Source organism: Strix uralensis, chromosome 21 (assembly GCF_047716275.1).
Source record: "Strix uralensis isolate ZFMK-TIS-50842 chromosome 21, bStrUra1, whole genome shotgun sequence".
NCBI classification, from domain to species: domain Eukaryota; kingdom Metazoa; phylum Chordata; class Aves; order Strigiformes; family Strigidae; genus Strix; species Strix uralensis.
In genome coordinates, this window is record NC_133992.1 from 7,745,647 (window position 1) to 7,766,722 (window position 21,076).

At 53.2% G+C, this 21,076-nt stretch overlaps 1 protein-coding gene across 5 annotated transcripts; it reads left to right on the plus strand.

Annotated features, from left to right (window-relative positions):
- The first annotated feature begins 25 nt into the window (after positions 1 to 25).
- On the plus strand, positions 26 to 19,496 carry PLPP7 (phospholipid phosphatase 7 (inactive)). Of its 5 annotated transcripts, XM_074891540.1 has the most exons (6): positions 26 to 154; positions 843 to 873; positions 1,399 to 1,531; positions 2,026 to 2,182; positions 5,830 to 6,302; positions 18,646 to 19,496. In XM_074891540.1, exons 5-6 carry the CDS (start codon positions 5,852 to 5,854, stop codon positions 19,008 to 19,010), a joined length of 816 nt encoding a protein of 271 aa, XP_074747641.1. In that variant the 5' UTR covers positions 26 to 154; positions 843 to 873; positions 1,399 to 1,531; positions 2,026 to 2,182; positions 5,830 to 5,851; the 3' UTR covers positions 19,011 to 19,496. The 5 variants fall into 5 exon arrangements, with proteins under 5 accessions (XP_074747641.1, XP_074747637.1, XP_074747638.1 ...); XM_074891536.1 differs by having other exon boundaries at positions 134 to 154; positions 843 to 1,531; XM_074891537.1 differs by lacking the exon at positions 26 to 154 and adding an exon at positions 195 to 727 and having other exon boundaries at positions 843 to 1,531.
- The last annotated feature ends 1,580 nt before the right edge of the window (positions 19,497 to 21,076 follow it).

Below are 21,076 nucleotides of genomic sequence, written 5' to 3' on the forward strand. Positions count from 1 at the left end.
CGCAGGGGTGTCCGACCTTCCTCCTCCTCCTCCTCCTCCCGCTGGGGCTCACCCGGCGGGGCTGCCCCGCACACGCGTGGGTCCTGCGGGGCGTCACAGCATCCCGCGGCGGCGGGGAGCAGCGCCGGGCTCCCCTGCGCTGCGCGGGGGCGAGGTGCGGCGGGGGGGGGTGGGGGGGGGGGGAAGGGGGGGGGAGGCTCCTTTTCTCGCTCTTTTTTTTTTCCCCTTCGCCTCCCTGCTAGATGCCCGCGGAGGTGAGAGGAGCAGGATCGGTGCCTCCGCCCCCCGGCTGCCGCAAGCTTCCTCTCTCGCAATACATTCATGCACACGGGGACGGCGCCGGGTCTCAGCCTCGCCGGTGGAGCAGGGGGGTGCGGGGGGGCTCCCGCTCCGCTCGTCGCCGCAGCAGCAGCATCAAAAAGGCAACCGGGTTAAACTTTGCAGAAACTCGCTCCTCGCCTTTCCGTGCCCCCGCCGGCTGCCCGGGCAGGGGACACCCCCCCCCCGCCACGGCATGACAGCGGCTCCCCCGCCCCGGCCAGCCCGGCGGCGGGACCAGCAGCGGGGCCGAGCCCCCCCCCCCCCCCCCCCCCCCGCCTCCCGGTCCTCCCTCCTTCGCCCAGTCCCATCCCTCCCCCTGTATTTCGCTTTTAAACTGCAGCTGTTGAAGCTAAACCTCCTTCGCAAAAAAACCCAGCATTTCCTCCCACATGGCCGTGAATTGTGGGTAATGTAGTTTTTTTTAGAAAAGCCTTTTTTTTCCTTTCTCTTTCTTTCTTTTTTTTTTTTTTTTTTTTTTTTTTTTTAATTTAACTGCAGTGTATTTTCTCTTGGGTTTTCAGATTAAGGTTTTCCTCTCCCGGCTGGACCTTGGTTGGTAGATTTAGCAAAGGGGTGGTCTCCGTATTTGCAAAACCTGTGGCCCTGGGCTGGATGGGCTGTGATTCAAGCAACTAGAACCGCAAAGCTCTCCATAGCAGCAGAGGAGCTGCGGAGTAGCTGGAATAGAGAGCGAGAAGCATCTGAGGCAGCAGCGGCCTGTGGGAAAGTTGCAAACCTCTATTACAGTTTTAGGAGTAACATTGCTGGCTGGTCCTGCTGACCATCAGCCAGCTGAGGATCCCAATTTTGAGAGCTGAGCACCGGGCGAGGTGCGTGTGTGCAGCTTTGCAGTAAGAGCTGCTGTATGTCGAGCGTTACGCAGAGCTCCGGCTGCGCCTGTCCTCCGCCACTTGTTTCTAGACAGGAAACCTGGGGGACTGAGAGGTCAAAATTGTTTTGCTGGTGCCACTTGCGGTATGGTACAGCAGCTCAGGGCTAAGTAAATGTCTTTTAGTCCTTCCCGGCCCGCACTCGCAGCAGGATGGGTTAGCTCACGCTGTGCCTGGTGTTTTCCAGGCTGCGCGCTTGCTGTCTGCCCTCCGGCAGGTAGGAGAGACCGGAGCTACGGGGTGATCCTGACAAGTGAATGCCACAGGACGAGGGGAGGCAGATTCGCTCCCTTCCACCCACAGCGGGTGGAAAAAACGCGGTATGTCACGGAAAAAAAACAATATGTTATGTTTTTCTTCTGCACGTTTCTCAAAATATTGGCTAAGTATTTATTTTAAACTTCCCAGTCCCTGTGAAGGGCACAATTATAGTCACTACTCCTGCAACAGATATAAAAACTAGAAACGCACTCAAGTTACAAGCAAGCAACTTACTATCACATAGTACAAGAAAGAATGAAATGAGCATCTCCAAATGAAATATCCAGTTGCTTCAGCAGCCTCCAGAAGGTGCTGAAATCCTTTGACATTTCCAAGACTCTTTCACACTTTTCAAACAAGCTTGTCACAGTTTCTCAGAGCACCATGAGTCTGGTGAAACGGCTTATTCTGTGACTCTAGTTTCACTGAAGCTTCAGCCAGGTCTTGCTTCAACTTGGCTGTCTCCAGTGTTCTGGTCAACTAGGAAATTGCATTGTCTCATTCTAATTAAATCAGCTTTTCATCTTCAGCTGGAGTTTTCTCTGGGTTTCAGTCGTGCCTGTCTCCATCGCGCTGCTGTGAGTGATAAAGGCATTAGCACACTCCATCCCAGGGTGGCTGCATTAAGCCATGAGCAGAACAGTTCCTGTGCCCGAGAGCGTGGTGCTCGCTGATGGAACCGCTGGAGATGTGAGGCCACGCTGTGATAAGTAAGAATTAGGAGTGTCTGGCGATGCTGTGAGTTGCGTTTCCTTCTGCTGCTTGTCTGATGCACATATCCATGTTTCATGGTAGCATGGCCACGCTCCACTCCTGCTGTTCCTCCCTGGGGGAGGCATCATGGCCTGCACTGTGTCTCCGTGTCCTTCCAGCACGTTTTCCAGGTTTACTGAAAGGCAGGATCTCCCCTTCACCATCTGAGCTGCGGCAAATAAAAGCAGCCCACCAGAGGCTTTGCTGTGCTGTGCTGATGGGCCTGACTGACACTGCTGCGTGCGCCATAAATACTGCAGGATATCATATTTTATTTTGACCAAGCTTGCTTTTTCACCCCTAGAAGCATCCTGCCCAGGAACACTGCAGGTTTGCTTGCAAGCACTTTGAGTGCAAACGCTGCTTCTTGGCCAGCCGCTGCCAGAGGCTGGGATGCACCAAAGCTGCCAGCGAACTGTGACAAAAGGGGATTTTCTGTCCCTCCAGTCCAACCCGCACCTCCAGCGCGGTCTGTGTGGCCATGCCAGCAGCTGACGCCGTGTGTGGCCGCAGCTATGTGGGGAGTTGTGGCCGGCAGCCCCCAGCCCCAGGGCAGGCAGCACCGCAGGCAGGCAGGGGCGGGCAGGCAGGCAGGGAGCGCAGCCGAGGCTGAGCAGACTGGGCGTGTGGAGCATGCCAGATTTGTCTGTCCGGATTTGTCTGTCTGGGCGTTCTCCGAGGTGCTTGATGACCCGTGTGGATTGAGTGTCAGGCCTGGAATAGCCCCGCTGGAGCAGGGAGCGTGTCTACAGGTTTAGCTGGGATATTTATAAACCCCTGGTTTTGTGGCTGTTTTGTGAGCAGTGCAGCGGGACAGTGCTCGTCATGGCCCCAGTGCAGGGATTGGGGATTTTTCCCTCCTGAACTCAGTTTCTCCGGCTGGGACCAGCGGTGACAGCCTGCCTGGCTGCAGGAGAGACCAAATTGCTTTCCTTTCCCGCTGCACTTTTGACAGGGGTCTGGTGACACTGAGTTCATCCCGCACTGCCCTTCCTCCTCCCTCCCCTTCCCGCTGGGGACTCGTGCTGGAGTGTGAGGCTGGATTCTCGTGGGGAGGCCGGGGCAGCTCTGTGTGTAAGGCAGAGAAATTCTCTCATTGTCATTCTGTGTGTCTGAATGTGTGTCAGCAGAAGAGACCAGCACCAGATTAAATTAACTCCCAGGGCTTTCAAGGTATTTTTTAACCCGTGACAGCTCCTGAGGAACATGCTCAGTAATAGCTCAGTATCCCCGGCACGGGGCTGGACGGGAGGGAGAGACGAGTCTCCCTATTTCTGCAGGCTCCTGGCCACCAGCGCTTTAACCCTCTGCCCACTGATGTCCACAGAGAGCCCCACACAGCTACAGCCCTGCACGGAGCAGGAGAAACAGGGAGGCCATGCAGCGGGGAGGTGACAGCTATAGCCAAGTTAATGCAGTGATGACGGTAATTTCCCCGGCTGGTGTCAGGTGGGCTGAGATTTTCCACATGCCTCAGAGCCGGGCAGCGGGATGAGGGCAGGCAGATAGGGACGGGGCGCTGACTTCTGCGATAGCGTGAGAATGCTGCTGCACGGCCGGTGATCGGACGGGAGCTGGTGGGTGTCGGTGATGTGGTGGCGTCTGTGCACGCTCCCGAATGGTACCTGAGCTGGACAGAGTTGTGGTTTAAGGGTCCCTGAGGAGGGGACGAGCTCTTCCTCCAGCTAGGATCATCATCGCAGATTCAGGGTAGGTTCCTGGAGGGTGTGATTCAGAAATAAATTGATGTATATTATTTTCCTTTGATTCACTAGGGAGGGAAATATGAGCAAAGCTCAAGAGCGAGGACTCCTCAGGACCTCTGGCACTTGCTTGGCCGAGCATTGCCCTCGCCTCTGGCCAGCCTGGGCACAGGCTGAATGCATAGATCATCTAAAGGATTTTAAGAACTATGGATAAAAAGTGCGAAGAAAGCGCAAAATTTTTCTTCTTATCTTAGAAAGCCAAGAACCACCTTTCATTTAGCACTTAAGCTCTTCAGTGCATTTTGGGCAAGACTTTTAAAGATACCTGGGGGCCTGATTCCCAGGGTTACCTGTACAAATACTGACCTCTGTAACTGGACATTTGTGTAGGTAAATGTCACTGGCACCAAGAGACGTGCCTGTTCTGCTCCTCGGTGCAATATTCATATTCTCCACTTCTCTGTCTATGGGGGATTTCCAGCCTATTTGCATTGGAATAATCCCGTTTCTTGAGCATGTGGGTGGTATGGAGCCACGGCAGCCCATTAACCAGGGAAGGTATCTGGGTGATGGCAGCCTGGTGGATCCGGCTCAGGTGGTCGCTGCAGCGGGCTGCCGTCCTTCGGGCAGCAGGAGCTGAGATGGACGGTCTCTCCCAGCAGTGCTCAAGCCTTAGATCCACACAGCTGCAGTTCAGGGACTATAGCAAGGTTGTTCAGACCTGTGAATTGGAGCTGCGAGCACAGACGGGATGTTCTCAGGGGCTCACCAGCACTGGTGGGGAGCTGGGAGGCTGACGGTAGCCATCCATGGACAAAGTGATGGAGCACAGTGTGCCACGGCAGGGCAGGTCTTCCCTCTCCTCTGGAGGAGGACTCCCCAGAGCCTGGCATGAGCCCACGGCATCCAGCCCACACTGCAGGAAGCCTTCCTCCTCCCCATCCCGTGATGCCCACCCCCCTGGGGTGGGTACCTGTGCTGCTGATCGCATCGGCGGCTCCGGGACGCGGGCGCTGCCTGTCACCTGCTCTCAGTGCGGGATCTGCGGTGCTGGATCGCACGGCAGGAACATGTGTGGTATCGAGGCCACGCTCAGTGCTGGGGGCAGGGAGATGGGAATTCATTAGCAGTGTCTCTTTTAATCAGGAGGCAGGGCTGCTTCTCCTTGGGTCCAGGGACGAGGTGAGTGATGGAAGTCGCTACAGGGAAGCACCCTGAGTGGGGAGAGAGGATGGGGCTAGTGATGTCTGAAGGTACCGCTACCAGGGAGAGGAAGGTGGTATTTAGGGTGCCCTCACAGGGGGTGAGATGTTGCAGAACAGACAAATCGAGAAGATACCCAGGGAAAGCCCCTTGGGGGGAAGCCCCCGAGCAACGCCCAGCCTTGGAGCTTGCAAAGCCAGGCGGCACAGCCTGCTGTAGGAGCAACACCAGCTGCCGTGGGGCGGGGGGATGCCGCGATCTCCTCCAGCTCTGACTTGCCGATACTGAAATGTGAATTGCAGTGCAAAAAAACTACATTTCCCAGTTTCCCTTGCAGCCCAGGGGAATAAGCAATTGGAAGATTTAAATAGACCAGGCCAGAAGCAACCAACCTTTGGCACAACGCTTTTCCCTCCTCTTCTTCCAATCTATTGGCTGTTTAACCTTTTTGCCTGGCACTGGAGTGGCTGCCAAGCCTGGCATTAATTTTCCTTCCAAGCTTGCTAGGCCCATGAAGTAAACAGCCATGTGCATTCCTTACTCTATATTTAACAGCTGCAGTCTGTGCTGGGGGCAACTGCAACACAGGGGAACCTTTGTAGCTTCCCAAATTCACGGCTCGTGACGGTGGGAGTGGGGGAAGCTCTCTGCAGGGATAAGAGGAATTTCTCTCCTTCTTGGTATCTGCAAAGCAGGTTGCGCTAAAGAGAGACTGCAATGCCAGCATCCCAGCCGCGGTCCAGGGCAAGAGACAGGAACAATGTCCTCAACAGGGCTGAGTTCCTCTCCCTGAATCAGCCCTTGAAGGGGAACCAGGAGAGCAGGAGCTCCAGCAGAAAGCAGAGCGGCCAGGCCGGGGCAGCTGGTGCCCAGAACAGCAACCCCAAGGAGCGGAGGCAGTCGCAGCAGCTGCCTGAAGAGGACTGCATGCAGCTCAACCCCTCCTTCAAGGGAATCGCCTTCAACTCCCTGCTGGCCATCGATATCTGCATGTCCAAGAGGCTGGGAGTGTGTGCCAACAGAGCCTCCTCCTGGGGTGGTGCCCGCTCCATGATTAACCTCCTGGGGATAACGGGGCACGGGATCCCCTGGATTGCGGGTACACTCATCTGCCTGGTGAAGAGCAGCACGCTGGCAGGCCAAGAGGTCCTCATGAACCTGCTGCTAGGTGAGTGGCAAACCTCCCTCCCCACCGGGAAAGCCCAGCCCTGGTCACAAGGGACAGCGGCACTGGGACTCCTCCTCTGACTGCTCCCAGCTGCCAATGTGGTCAGGAAGCAGCGAGTGACCTTTAGGGTGAATACCGCACTTATCGGCCGTCTCGGTCCTGGGTAATATGGGTGATGGATGTAGCAAAAAGTTGTCTAAGAGGAATGGAGTAGTTCTGGTAGCTGGTGACACCCACGGAGTAGGGGCAGGTGCCCGGCCGGTCCTGCATGGGGCAGGGTTGTCCAGTCAGCCCAATGAAGTGTGTGTGATGTGCAGGTAGATACCAGCAGTGATGTCTTTTATTTAATCTATAGTCATCTGCTTTGGTGGTTTGATAGGTGGGGAATACATAAATATTTTAATCTTTGATATCTGGATCAATTCCTGAGGAAATCCTTGAAAAAAAAAGATTTCCATCCCCTCACCACCTTCTTGAACAGACCCTGGCTCCACATCTCAGCCGCCGCGTGATGGAGTCCTGTCTCCTTCCCTGCTGCGGTTTGATCTCGCATCCTCCTTCCCTTGAGGACCTTCCTTGCTGCTGTCCCCATTTCCATGCGCTAATTTGACCCAGAGGCTGTGCAGACGGACTGGGATCTTTCTGTCTCTCCTGCTAGTCCTTGTGCCGTGGTCGGTGTCCTTGTTTCTGGAGGTTGGGATGTGTTAAAGGAGTTTCCTTCTCAGTTGAGCAGGGCCCATCCCAGCCATGTGGACTGATGTCCCACCAGTGCCCAGGCTGAGCTCTGGCTGTGACTTGCCTTAGATCCTGGCCCCAACCCGAGGACCTTGCTCTTCTCGCTCTTCTGCCTTTGGCATGGGGCCCAGTTATCGTATTTTTCCTTGTGACTAATTACTTTCTCTTCTGGCCGTGATCCACCCTAGTGTTTCACCCTCCCCCAAAAAACAGCCATTGGGACTCCCGCTTTTGGTTGGTAAGAGAAACTGAAAACATTGGATTTAGGCCTTTGCTTCTCAGGGAGCCTTTTGAGCAGATGTAGGGACATTTTATTTCAGAGGCACCTCAGGAGAGGGATGTCCTGTCCGCAGGGGCCGACTGCGACGCATTACGGGCTCTGCAACATGGCCCCAGTTTTTTTTTTTCACAAGTTCATCCTTTAGAGAAGGCGAAGATTGCACTGAACTGGCTTGAAAAGCACAGTGGTAGCTGCCTTTTCTCCCCTCGGCCTTTGAAAGAGACTGTCCTCATGCTGTGACATCTAATGAAGGGAGGCCATTGCAGGGAAGAAGCCAGAATAGCATCGGCGTGATGCGGAGCCTGCCGACGTCAGCAGTTCTTCCAGGGGCTCCTCAGGGCGCTGGGTCAACCTCTCACTGAGAAAAGAAACTCTGTTTAAAAGGGCACGAGGATGAAATAGTAGGTGACTAACATCAACCAGCACAGTTTCCAGATGTCTCTTGACCCAAGAGCCTTTGACAGTTTTGGAGCCTGAAAACTGACCTCTTTGACTCCAAAATATTTGAGATCCTTATAAAGAGATAAAGCCACCTTTGACTTAAAAACAGGAAAGGTTTTCTCGCCCTTCTGTTGCCATGGGAGGAGGCCAAATGCAAAGCCACCTCCAGGTTGCGTTAAAATTTTGAGTATCAGGTGGTCACTGTGAGAGCTCAGCCCTGCACCACTACCTGCATCTCCAGGTCTCCTGAGCTCAAATGCCCGGGGACAACTCATGGGGTTTCTGAAGTCTTGCTTCCTTGCCTAGACACGCTACTCCCATCCCTCTTCTCCGCCTGCCAAGAAAGAAAATAGTTAAATTGTGTGAAGGAGTAATTCACAACATGACTTGATAGCTCCGTAGGGTCTGGCAGCCTCCAAAAAGCTCCACTTTGCCCTCTGAGTAGACAACGCTGACTGTGGGACTGACCAAGGTGCCCTGAGCCTCTCTTGCCAGAGCTTCCGCAGCAGGACTTGTGTCACCCCACGGAGCAGATCTCTGCTGTGAGCGTGGCCTTGGTTTGATATTTAAGATTGCAGTCAGGAACGGCGAATATCCGAGCAGCTGCTGCCGTGATACCTGCATTGCTGATGGAGGAGGGCGTCTGCTGGGGAGTGGGGGGCTGGAGACAGATCCCGTGAGAAGTGGGGTCTCATGAGTAAATAGGAAGGGTATGGCATGACTGCTGCGTCTGGCATCCTTGGTCCCTCTTGCTGCTCTTTTCCACTGGATCAAATCCATCAGGATGTGGTGTAAAGCCCCCTGGGTAGGGACAGTTCAAAGGGAAGGGAACCTCCTGGTGCTTTCCCGGTCTCCTGGGAAGAGGGAAGCTGGGGTTGTCTATGGTACCCCTTCCCTACCTCCCCTGGATCTCCTCCCTTCCCCCTGCTTGCTGAGAGTTTGATACATCAAGCAGAATTTCTGATGCAGTCTCTGGGCAGGGAGCCAGCCCATCATAGAGCACTTGTTTAGGATTTGCAATCAGGCTTTCAAGGCGAGGAGACAGGAGACTGCTGAAATGGGACTGGGAACCTGGCAGAAGCACCACTGCAGATGGGGGGGGGGCACTTGCGCCTGAGGAGCTTTTGGCAGGAGTTTTGCCAACACATGTGGGAGCATTTTGGGTGAGGGGGTCTGACCCTGGGATGCTCCATCCATCCCAACCGCAGATGTTGATTAGCACCCCCAAGCAATGTTTTCCCTCCATGTTTGTCATCTGTGATGGAATTTATTGATTCTTCTTCTCATCATAATCTTTTCCAGCGAATGCCAAACAGCCAGAGAAGCACGCTCAGTCTGTTACTGAAAAGATGGAAGAAATCAGCTATCTGTGCCCACTGTAAAAATCCCGCTGCCAGAATGTGCTTTCAGGAAGACTATCTCAGCATTGCCAGCCCTGTCTGGTGAAGAGTCAGGAAGAAAGTCTGCACCCCCCAGCCAAATTGAGAAAATCAAAATTCAGGAAACCCCCCAGTTTTAGAGTACATTTTATTTGTCTGCCAGTGTTGGAACTCTTAGGACCCTTCAAGCTTTTCTGTGCAATCATAAGGATTTCCTGAAAACTGAGGTGCTTAGAAAATCATTTGAACCTTGCAATTGGGCCTTCAGGGGAAAAGCAGATATAAAACTTTCACTAAAATTCCCAGATCTGCTTCAAAACCAGACAGAAACTCCATTAAACCCTGGGGGAAGCAGTACCTCAGTTTCTGGTTCTGATCCATCTGGTGAGGATGTGGATCCAAATTTAGTGATTCATTGACTGCAAAGCCAGCAAAGAACATTTGGATCATTGATCTAACCCACGGCAAAAAACAGGCTGTAGCACATCCCTTAATTTATTCCTGTTCAATTTGTTAAGGGAAAAAACCCAAACACTCAATCTGATGTACAATTACAAGTGAGGGTGAACTTGTCAGAACCGTTTCTATATTACTGCAGTGGTAGGTATTCCCACAAGTGACTTGCCTTTAGTTTGACTCTTCTCTTCCCTTCATTGCATCTGCATACCCTCGTCTCTTCAACCTAATAGCTCTTTTAGCCAACATCTCTTCTGCCTTTCAATATTTTGGATAGTGCTCAAGTCATTTCTTCACCTCCTATTTATTAAGCTAAACAGATTGATGTCGTTAGGCTGATGGTCTTTCCAGGTCCAGGCACCTTCTTACTGCGATGGGGATGGAATATGGTCAGCTACCCAAAGTTGTCTCTCTGGTAAAGTCCATTTATTGCATTTAGAGCCAAATCACCACCTTCTTTAGTTGTCTGCAGTCCAGCAGTGTGCCTTTGCTGTCAGAAGGTATCTGCTTGGTTAACCCTTGCACATAAAATATATATCTGTGCTTGGTTTGAAATAGCAGCCATTAACTGGTTCTGCTTTGGTCATAGCTTTCTGAAACAGTTATTCAGACTAGGAGAAGAGAAAACCCTGGTCTCCTCTTTGCCTGCTGTCTTAGTGACACAGGTCCCAGTCCTCATCCACCATCAGCTGGCTCTGCATCCCGCTTCTGAGGGGCGGGTTGGCTCTTTGGTGCTGTCACTAAGCATTTATTGCCGTCGAGTAAAGCAGTGCCACGGGCTGTGGCTGTATCGTCGCGAGCAGGGTGGCAGGCTGAGGATGGGTGGCTTGTCACAGGAGGAGGAAAGGAGGGGAGCCCAGGGTCACTTCTCCAGTCCTGAAGGTCAGCAAGAAGGCAGTTCTTGCTCTCTCCAACCTTCTCCCTGAATACTGCCCTAGCTTTAGTCTGACCGGGAACCAAGCCATGTTACTCTGAGGCATAGTCCCCTGCAGGGCTGTGACTTTATCCTGAGCCATATATATATATTACATATATATATTTATATATTTATAAATCTATATATGTGGCCAGGACTCTGCAGTCCCACCCTGGGAGCTTCCAAGCAAGACCAGATTGGCAGGAAAGTGGTAGATTGGGAAGGAAAGAGAGCGAGAAATGCCTCCACCAGGCCCCTCGAGACCCCGCTGACCCTGCTCTAACAGTACGGAGGTGCTGCAGGTATTGTCATGCTTTGCTTTGGAGTCCATGTGGTGAAGATCCAGATAGTACAGTCCACTGCTGGTAAAGGTCACTGAGTAGATTAAATGCCCAGGCAGTCCAGACAAGCTCATCCTGTGGAGCCTCAGGGCTCGGCAGCCCAGACCCAGCAGAGAGGCTGGGGAGTTGCATGGCAGATGGATCAGTCTGTATGCAGCAGAGCTTGCTAAGCCGAGAGCTCCAGAGATGGTTTGGGGCCAGATGTGATGATTTTTTCCCTTTCATTTTCCCACTGTGAGGCTGGGGATTTTCTGAGCTAGACAGGACAGATGATGTTTCAGCAGGGAAGGGGAGAGCAGCTCAGGAGCTGGTGCCCTGTGTGAACCATCCCCTCCTTGGAAAACCTGGCACATGGAGGAGGCTCAGCCCCTGTCCTGCTCCCCTCCCAGCCCTGCCAGTGCCCACTGAGATCTCAGCACATCTGCCCAGTGAGGCACAAATGTTTAAATGTCAAGTAACCCAACATGACTGACCCATGGCAGGTGCCAGGCAGAGGGAAGAACACAGATGCCCACTCCCTGCATCCAGCATCTAGACACAGGTCCAGCCTGGCATTAAGTATTCCTCTTCATCACACCAGGCTATTAATCTGCCTCTTGTCCTGCCCAGATACAGCAGTTAAAGCCCCTAGTCCTTCAGTGGGTGCCATCCTCTCCCTTCATCCCTTTACAGCTGATGAGCTCAGGCATCTCTGAACAGCAAGCGATGCCCAACTCCCCTGGCTTCCCTGCCCCCCCTTCCCTTCCTTGCCTGCTTCCTCTATAGCAAGTGTGTGCTGTTCCCTGCAGGGCAGGCTCGCAAGTCTGCAGTGTCCCTTCAGATAAAGGACAGTCAGTGACAGGCTGGGACCCATTTGTCTGACTGGAGCAGGCGGGGGAGTATTTCCAGAGACCCACACAGGGTCTGAACCTGTGGTCAGATCAGCTCCCTGGTACCGGGCAGCATCGAGGAGCTCAGGTCCTGGCGGCTGCTTGGTGCTGAGGATGCTGCGAGCCCTGCAGCCATCATTGTGCAGCCCTTGGGGAAACTGCAGTAAGCTGAAATCCAACCCTCGCGCAGAGCGAGCAGGCAAAATGTTCCAGAGTCTGAATGCAGAGTGAAAGAGAAAAGAAGTGCGAGGGTTGTTGAATGGGAAGAGGGGGAATAAACGTGGGAAATGAGTCATCCTTATGTCTGTCACTCTGGGAACAGCTTCCAGGTGCCCCTGCCTGTAGCTCGAAGGGGACAGTAGCTGTTTCACTCAGGCAGAGCCAGCCCTGCAGAGAAGCTGAGCGAGGCTCTGGCCCTAAGGGAGATCCCAAGAGATGGGCGAGTGTGTTTGCCTCTAACGCACCTTGACAGGAGCAATGGTTGGGAAGAGGAAGGTGGAGGAGCGTTGGGCAGTGAGGTGAGTCGCTGGGGGAGCAGTGGGCCTGGAGACCCCATCGGGTATCCTGCTCCGGGCCGGGCTTGGTGGAGGATGGGGGTGGCAGCAGGGAATCAGATATCTCTTTTTCCTCCCCTTGAAGAAATCTCCATGTTTTCACCTGGAACGCAGTTCTGGTCTCGCTCTCCATTTCTGTTTATACAGGGATGCTGGCAGACATACCTGATCCGGGTCTAACACACTGTGAGGTGCAGTGGTTGGAGGCCCTTTGAGCACCACAGAATCAGCCCCAATTCGGTTTTTTTGGCCAATCTGCCTTATTGAAGGCAGCGGGGTGTAAACACAAGCCTAAGCAGCCCAGAGTCTGAGCGAGGAGCCCAGCGTTTGTGGGCTGGCACGTGCTGTTGGTCATCAGCCCAAGACTGTTTTCTTCCTCCAGCTCATCCCATACGGTGCCGGTGCCGTTGTGCTTGTGCACGTTGCAGCGCGTGGTGCTGGGACGTGCTGACGTTGCCTGCGTTGCTACCATAGCGTACAGGGGCATCGCGAGCTATCGGAGCCCTGCTGGGAGGCAGCTGAGCTGTCCTGGGGGCTGCTCAGCTCATTTTCCCCATCAGCATGAGCCCTTTTCACTGCGCTCACCCTCTCACCTGTGTCTCATCCCCAGCCCGAGCAGACCCCCAGTGAGGCAGCCCCGCTCAGTCACTTGATGTACAAACTGCCCAGCTCCCAGGGGCACAGTATTTCCAAGGGGAGAGCTCCAGGCAGCCTGTGTTTGCACTCAGGGCTGTTTCTAATCATCTAGGATGTAGCGGGTCTATATTTAGTTGTTGGTTGGGTTTTTTTAAATTAATTGCACAACGCTGCTTTCCACCATTTTTTCACCTCCCCGTGGCCACTTACCCCACGCTGCTGCTTGTTCAGCCAAAAAATAAGCTCCCCCCAAAACACCGCAGTGTCTGATTCATTGGTTCTTCAATGTGTCATGCCATCTGTGCCTTTTGTCAGCTCTTACACCTAATAGCACCACATTTGGGGAAGAAAATGGAGTAGAGGAGTTCACTTCCAGAGGAGTGGACCTCTTCCAGCTGCCACCAGCTCCACTGGAGAGAGGGTGAAGATGTTTTTGAAACCTGCATCTTTCATTAATGTCAACTAGTCAAGGCTGCAAACAGCTCATTTTCCAGGTCAGGGAGCCTAATGCCTGCAGGAGATTTGGGAAGTTCAGAAGCAGTAGGAAGGGCCATGTAAGTAAAAAGAAAAATGGAAAACAAATTATGAATTCTAATTATGAAGCAAAAGAAACTGTTTCCTGGGAACAGTGACGTTTGTCCAGGGTTCACTCCTGAGTGGGGTTGGCTAATCTGGGAAATACAGGACCATCAAAGCCAGCCTTGGCCCTACACGTGGCCTCGGTGGCTGTGGCGGGGAGCATGTGCCACCTCAGCGGGGTTGGTGTGGCCTCCAGCACGGTGGGACCCAGATCAGAGCAGGCTACAGGCTCTGAAACCCAGGCGATGAGTTATCGCCAACTCGGCTCTGCCTTGTAACGGTGCCGGGGCTGGGCAGAGGGGATTGTACAATGCACATCTGCTCCCACGCTTGGGTGCCTCCTGAGCTCATGAGGTGGGCTTGCTCTTTGTTCCTGGGCATTTACCTCCCCTTTGTCCTCTCCCTGTGTGTTCAGCCACAGCTCGGGGAAGCTGAGTCCAGCTTGTGACTCTGTTTCTGATCCCAATCTCGCAGGCTGGGCTCTGGAGAGCAGCCTTGTCTCATCCCAGCAGCCCCATGTGCGTGAAGTCATGTGAATCATGGCTGCAGGAGCAGATGAGGCCAAGGGCTTTTTTGGCTTTCTCCATTTTTCCTCCCCCGCCCTGCCCCCAGCACTGCACCCAGGTTGTTTTTCAGCTGCGGTTTTGATAACATGTTTACATAAACATCTCAGCTGGAATCTGCCTCTGTCCCTGGAGACGCTGCCTGGCTCTGACCTGGGGCAGGCGATGCCCCCCGAGGGTGCTCACCCCATCCTCACCCTCTTTCAGCCCCCCCTCCGTAAGGGATGGCAGCAGAGATGGCACCTCAGGCGCTGGGACAGAAAGGACCTTACTGTGACGGGGGATGTCCAACTGTTTTGGCTTCTCTATATATACGAGCTTTGGGGTTTGACTTGTTTCTGCTGCGACGGTCCTTCAGATTTGTCCTTGTGCCTTGCCTGCACAGTGCTGCCTCTCTGCTCTTAATGGGCCTCTAACATTAGGTGGTAGGAGCAAGGCAGATAATTGTTTTCCTTTTCTTATTAATAGATATAAAGCGTCTGCCCAGGGGGCTCACTTTCAGCTCATTTACTGTGCATCTGATGCCAGATGTTGGCTATTTACAATACCAAGGTGATCTCTGATGCTAAAATTGTCGCAGGCAGACAAGACTTGCTCTTTGGGTTTGCGCTTTAAGGAAGTTTTAGATGTTAAGAGAGCTTTTTGCAATCGGATGGCTTTGCAGTGGATATCTGAAGGATTGTCTCCCTTAACACCAGGTCAAGGGGGAAATTCTGGATCTTTTTCAGAAAAATGTGCAAGGAGTGATGGGCAAGAGCTAATCCTTCCTTTGCTCTTTTAAATCCAGCGCTACCTGGATTTTACACCCAATGCTGCCTCTGTTTTAAATCCAATGCTACCTGGATCTGGGGGAGAGGAAAGGCATGATGAAAAAATGCTTAAAATTAAAATTTCTTGCTCCTCTCATCTCACCCCTCGGTCAGGTGGCACTCTGCCATCACTGCTATGCCTCTGACAGCCCCGTCTGTCTGTCTCCAGAGAGCAGCGTTGGGCAAGTGCGGGCTGGTAAATCAGCTCCAGGCTCCTTCTGCGGTCTCTCCTGGGGCTGTATTTCCTCCAGCCTTCAGTCGGGTCAGCCTGAAGGATTTGCACGTCTCTGCGGAAGGGACAGGGGAAGGGCAGACGGAAGGTGACAGTGCCGGTTTGCAGGTGGCTGGGGCTGCGCTGGCAGGTGCAAGGCTAAGGGGCTTCAGATGAAACCGTTTTGGTAGCCAGCAGGCACCCTTCCCAGTGCAGAGACACCCACCTGCAGCTGGACCCACCAAGGATGCCTATAAGAAAGTTAACCCCTTAACGGCATAACGCTGGTGTGGATGTACCCGCCTGAGGAGGGAGGGTTTGGTTTGCATTAAGGGGGAAAAAGCAAGCGAGCCAAAGTCCACATGGGTATGTAGGTGAAGAAATTGCAAGGGAATAGGGCCCGGGCCGGGGTTGCTGAGGATGCATGGTCTGTATCCGTTTCTGAAGGATGAGCTGCTGGCAGCCGTGCCGCGTGCTGATTCACTCTGACAGCGCCTGGTTGCAGCAGCAGCAGCAGCAGGAGAGAGAGGGCAGGGGCACGGGGCTTTGCAGGGGCTCTGCTGAGACCCAGAGCTGGGCGAGGGTGCTGGGACCCCCCGTGCCTTGGGGGCCGGGCCAGGGCAGGCTGCGGGGGCTGTCTCATAAATAAGTTGCTTTATGGAAGGAACAGAAAGTGCAGGGGGAAGTGACAGAAGAAGCACCAGACGGATGGATCTTTGTTTTTTTTCTTTTAACGGCAAATTAACCCCCGGTTTTAATGCTGTCATGCCTTCAGATCTTGAAATGTGGGCAAACGAGGCTTTCTGCTTTGTGTGCATCATTTGACAAAAATCAAACCTAGCAGTACTGAAGGCCTATTTTATTCATCTTTTGAATGAGAGGATTATTAAAACAGCTCTTTGGCTTGTTCTCCATGCCCTGAACACCTCCGTGCACACAGGCCTGCATCCCTCAAGTTGCCCTGACATCACCTTTGACCGTAAAAAAATCTTGTTAAGTGCAAAATACTGACGGCAATGGTGAACACCACGTGTCACTAAGGCACATGACATTTGTGCTACTAATCTACAGGCAGATTTGTTGGGGAATAGTCTACAGTGGTTATATTGAACACCATGGAGGAGATACTGGGGATTCTTCGGGGTGCCTAGGCTGATTCCTGAGCCCTGGCTGGGCTCCTCAGCAATGCAATAAACTGCTGACTTCAGCAGGAGCAGCTTGGGACAGAGTTTTCTCTTGGCAGCGCTGGTATATCATCTCTCAGAAACGAATGCGCGAGTCTGGGCTCCCAGGATTGCGTCCCAGAGCTTTGGCTCTCGCCCAGCTCTTGTCTGGGGTGAGATGGGACTGATGGGCAATGCAGCTGATGAGCGCTGAAAATCAGCTCCCCAAGCACTTTGCTGAATCGGAGCCGCTGGGGGTCACCTTGGTGAGGTGACAAGTCAGGCTGGGGGTGATTTAGGAAGCCCAGCATGAGCAGAGCCGTGCAGCTGCCCGGCCGCAGCGAGATGACCCCATCATGGCCGGCCAGCCCCAGCGCTTCGTTACCCTCGAGCCGTGCTGACGACATTCGGCCTTAACAGGAAACCGGGGCGAGTGGCTGCTCCAGGGCTCTGCAGCCTGTGTCTGAAATACCTCCCTCCCTTTTTCCCCCCCTTGGCCAGCCCCTTAAAAAAATACCAGCAAATCTCAAAATGCAGAGAACTGCTTTGCTGGGTGCTGGGGTCCCCCGGTGTGGGCTGTGGACATCTCCCTGCTCTCTCCCCGTCTGCTGGGCACATCCAGCAGGCTCTGTGCGGAGTCCCTGCCTGTCCTTGTCCTCCTAAGCCCATTGCTGCTGCTACAGGGCTGTCATTGTGACCAGCCTCCGTGCATCCCCCCACCACCTGCAGCGTCACCACCTCATTTTGGGTGCCACCTATGAGCCTTCCCTTTGTGTCAGTGCTTCTTGTTATGTTTGAGCTGGAGTCCCGCTGCTGCCTGGGCCGCTGTTCCCAGTAGTGAGGAGCTGCTGCCCAGACCTTTTCCTCTGCTCCATCCCGCCTCCGCAGCTCTAAGAGCCCAGAGTGGCTCAGGTCAGACCTGGTGGGCAAGAGGTCCAGGGAGGTCCTGCTGTCCCCCTTCCCCATGCAAGATGCTCTTCAGATAAGAAAAAAAAATAGCCCTCCCATAAGGAGAGAGTTTGGCCAGGATAAATATCATCTCCTTCCCAAAGCGATGCTGGGGGCTGGCTGCACAGAGGTGGCACGCTGTGGGAAGCAGGCGAGCAGAGCTGCCGTGACAGCTCCTCACTTCCCAGCTCCTGCCAGGAGGAGCTGCCTGCCTTCGATGAGCTGCCGTCTCATTTCCCATCCCTGCTGCCGCCGCACTCCCATCCATCCTCCTGAAACCTTGTCAGCTCTCAAGGAACGGTCTTTGTCAGGGCCCAGGAACCAGGCAACTGGCCCCTCGCCTTCCTGCCGAGGGAGCAGGCTGTGCTCATGATGGTATATATTTCCTTGTCATTGCTGCAAGGAGCTGAAATCAGCACTCTGACTAATTAGGAGGGCTGGGGAAAAGCAGATGAGGGGATTATAGAAAAATAAAATCAATGCTAGGAAATAGAAATGACAGTACCTGTCAGCTGGGGCAAAGGGGGTGGGATGAAGAGGAGGATGATGAAGACAAGTGCTGATGGGTTTCACTCCCAAAGCAGTTAGGGAAGAAAGGTGATTTGGTGTTGAGATCTGCAGCTGCAGGGATGGTTCCTCTGCTGCCACAAGGCTGGGTTTGCTCAGGCTGGGAGGTGCGTTACCCCCCTCAGGCTGGGAGGTGTGTTCCCCCCAGCCATGTTTGTGCAGGGAAGGGGGTGCATGGGGTGACTCGCAGGGAGAAAGCGAGAGGCAAGTAGAAACTAGAAATGGCTCGTGGGTGTTCAGCGCTTCAGCAAAGGGAGAGGGACAGGTGGGAGACATCTAGGAGGATGTTGCCTGCCCTCTGCTTCAACACACCGAGGTGCTGTTTCTAATGCAGAAGCCCTTTTTCTTTATTGCATGACTTTCTCCTTGGCTCACCGCTCTTTTCTTCATGAAAGCTGCCAGTGCGGTGAGATCCTGCTGGCTGGCTCTGGGCAGGAGGGAGGTGGTGGGCTCCCTGCAGCCTGGTCATGCCAGCACAGAGCCACTCCAGGCAGGGATACGTCCTTGCTGCATGAGGTTTCTAAAGCATGGCGTGGAAGACAGAAACAGAGACACCCAGTCCAGTGGTTTGAGGGCCAAAAGAGTTTTAATTTTAGCTTTGCCAGTTGCTTTCTTCCTCCCCAGGCGGATCACTTGCCTCTGCAGTTTGGGTTTCTCCTCTGTGAGATGGTGATAATGGTACTTGTCTTCTCCGTGGGTGAACTGGGAGGGTTAATTAACATTTGGGTGATCTGAGGATGGGTGGTCTGTGTGCAGATGAACTGTGGACACCCGGCTGGAACTGAACCCAAACCTTTATTTAAAGACAGCGACAATCCTTGAATGTTCTGCCTTGAAAATTGCCCTTGACTCTGCTTCTGGCTCTGACCTTTCCCTCTTCCTCTCTCCCTTTGTAGCCCTGCTTCTGGACATCATGATTGTGGCTGGTTTACAGAAGCTGGCCAAGCGGAAGGGCCCGTACGACATCAACCCTGGCTTGTTGGACTACCTGACCATGGACACCTATGCGTTTCCAGCCGGGCACGCCAGCCGAGCGGCCATGCTCTCCAAGTTCTTCCTCAACCACCTGGTCTTGGCCATCCCTCTCCGGATCCTGCTGGTCCTCTGGGCCCTCTGCGTGGGCTTTTCCCGCGTCATGATCGGACGGCACCACATCACAGATGTCCTGTCTGGCTTTGTTTTTGGCTACTTACAGTTCAGGCTGGTGGAGTTGATATGGATGTCTTCCAACACGTGTCAGATGTTGATATCCATCTGGTGAACATGGGAGACTTGATGCCTTTCCACTGGAAACTAGTAGATACTTTAAGAGTCTCCCTCTCAGTATTTTTTACATGTTTTTTGTTGGAAGCAGTTGTAACTTCCATGAGTAGTGGCGTTTTTTAATGTTGCTTCCCCACCTGAAAAAAAAATGTTTCTTGTAATGGATTGGGTTTTAGCAATCAAGGGCCATACCTGTGTTTTGGCCATATTCTCAAACTGTGTTTGGACAGCTACCTAATTAAGCTTTACAGGTGAAAGAAATGAGCTACATGTCTGCCTAGTTTGGGTGGTTCACACTGGCACCTTGATATGTCCTCAGGATGGGCAGTGCCTGAGAGCTTCCTGAGAATACGTTTGTTAACTTTTTTGAGGCTAAATTATTTTGGCCACAGCGCTTTTTCTTTTTGTAAGCCCAGCAGTCGTGTCTTGTACAGAGTCAGGACACTGCCGGCACTTCACAGATAATAAATAATCATAAAAATCCTGCCCTGTTTGGTTCTTATCATGAGGGAAGGGACACACGCCAGTTCAGTGTAGCTTTGAGATAGGCAGGTCCTGCAGTCTTGCTGACCCAGCAGATGCAAATGATCACTTGAATGGTTTGCTTTGGATGGGTTGGACCTCGATGGGTGCTCAGGACGCTGAAGGTGGCATACTGGAGCCGGCCTTTCAGCTGCTGCTCAAAAATCTGGTCTGTGAGGATGTGTGGGAGGTTTTTGGTCTGGTAAAGGACAAATACAAGTTGCTCATTTTCATCCTCATAGAAGGTAACTGAATAGACATTGTGCTGGATCATGGTGATTTTGCAAAGCAGGTCTAGATACACAGGTCTTTTTCTATCTCTTCATGGCCATGATTTTATAATTATGCCAAACGATGCTGTAGATGGGAATTTCCAAGGTAAGTCTCGTACAGCATTGGCTGTTTTCTGGTACACCCAGCAATGTCGGTGAGCTAGAGAGCAGGGAGGCAGGACTGCCCGTACCCCGCCTCTGCTCGCTTGGCTGTAACCTCGTTACAGAGGTAAATTCTGAATGTTTCTGTGTCTCACCCCATATGCAATGAGGAGAGCACTCCTGACCTTCCTTGACTGCAAGGCTGAGCTTATTGATGGCTGTGAACCAATCTGAGATTACTGAATATAGAGTTTGGTGCCTAACGGTGCCGTTACTTTCCATTATTGACAAGTGGCCACCTTGAAAGCTGGCTGATCTTTACCCAGGTGATGGCCATGCTCGACGTGGTGTCTCTGAAACAGATCACCCCTCACAACTGTCTGAGAAAATCCCATATTTTGCACAGAACCTTCCAGTTCTCTGTGGTTTCTCTGTCTTTAGAAAAGAGTTTGATGTTTGGCAGGTGATGGACACTACCAGACTCAGCACCTTCCCTGGTTGGATGCATCCTGCAGAAAGAAGGGATCCCGTCATTCCTGCCCTTCTGTCTATCCCAAGTGAGCACAATGAATCTGGCTTGCAAGGCCAGGGAGCAACCAGCCGGGTCTTGTGCTCTCATCTATCCGGGCCTGTTGGGGAGCCTCTTCCTACAGAGGCTGCTGGTGAGAAGGAGGAGACATTCAGATAATGACTGTTGCAAGCTGCTAACATTTGTTGCTCTTTGATAATTAATACAAAAAGAAGCTAAACAGAAAATCTATCCCTGGCACGCGTCTCCAGCTGGGATGTCAGCGCAGAGCTCTGGCAGCCGCTGACTTTCCGTGCTGCCTGCTCCGAGGCTGGAGCAGAAGCGTGGTAAGGAGGGCTACTGTGTCCTTTAAAGAGGAGCCTCCCGCAGAGCTCCCGAGGGGTCCCTCGGGAAGGGCCGTCACCGAGTGTGTTCAGGAAAGGGGAGAGCTCTGGGTCTTGCCGGTTATCCCCGCAGGCTGGCGGGTTGATGCAGCAGCCGGCAGAGCAGCAGGGGGTGGTCGGCTGCCCCGCTCCCCTGCTGCTGCTTGTTTAAACGGGGAGTGCTGCTGCGGGTGGGAGCAGAGATGTGCTACTGTGCCTGGCCTCTGCCAGGGCTTTTCTTCACCAACATCCTTCTCCTGCAAAGACTCATGTGAAG

Coding starts and splice junctions, on each gene's coding strand:
- PLPP7 (XM_074891540.1), top strand. CDS start 5,852: ATGCCAGCATCCCAGCCGCGGTCCAGGGCAAGAGACAGGAACAATGTC. Junction 6,303..18,645: donor CCTCATGAACCTGCTGCTAG/GTGAGTGGCAAA, acceptor CTCCCTTTGTAG/CCCTGCTTCTGGACATCATG.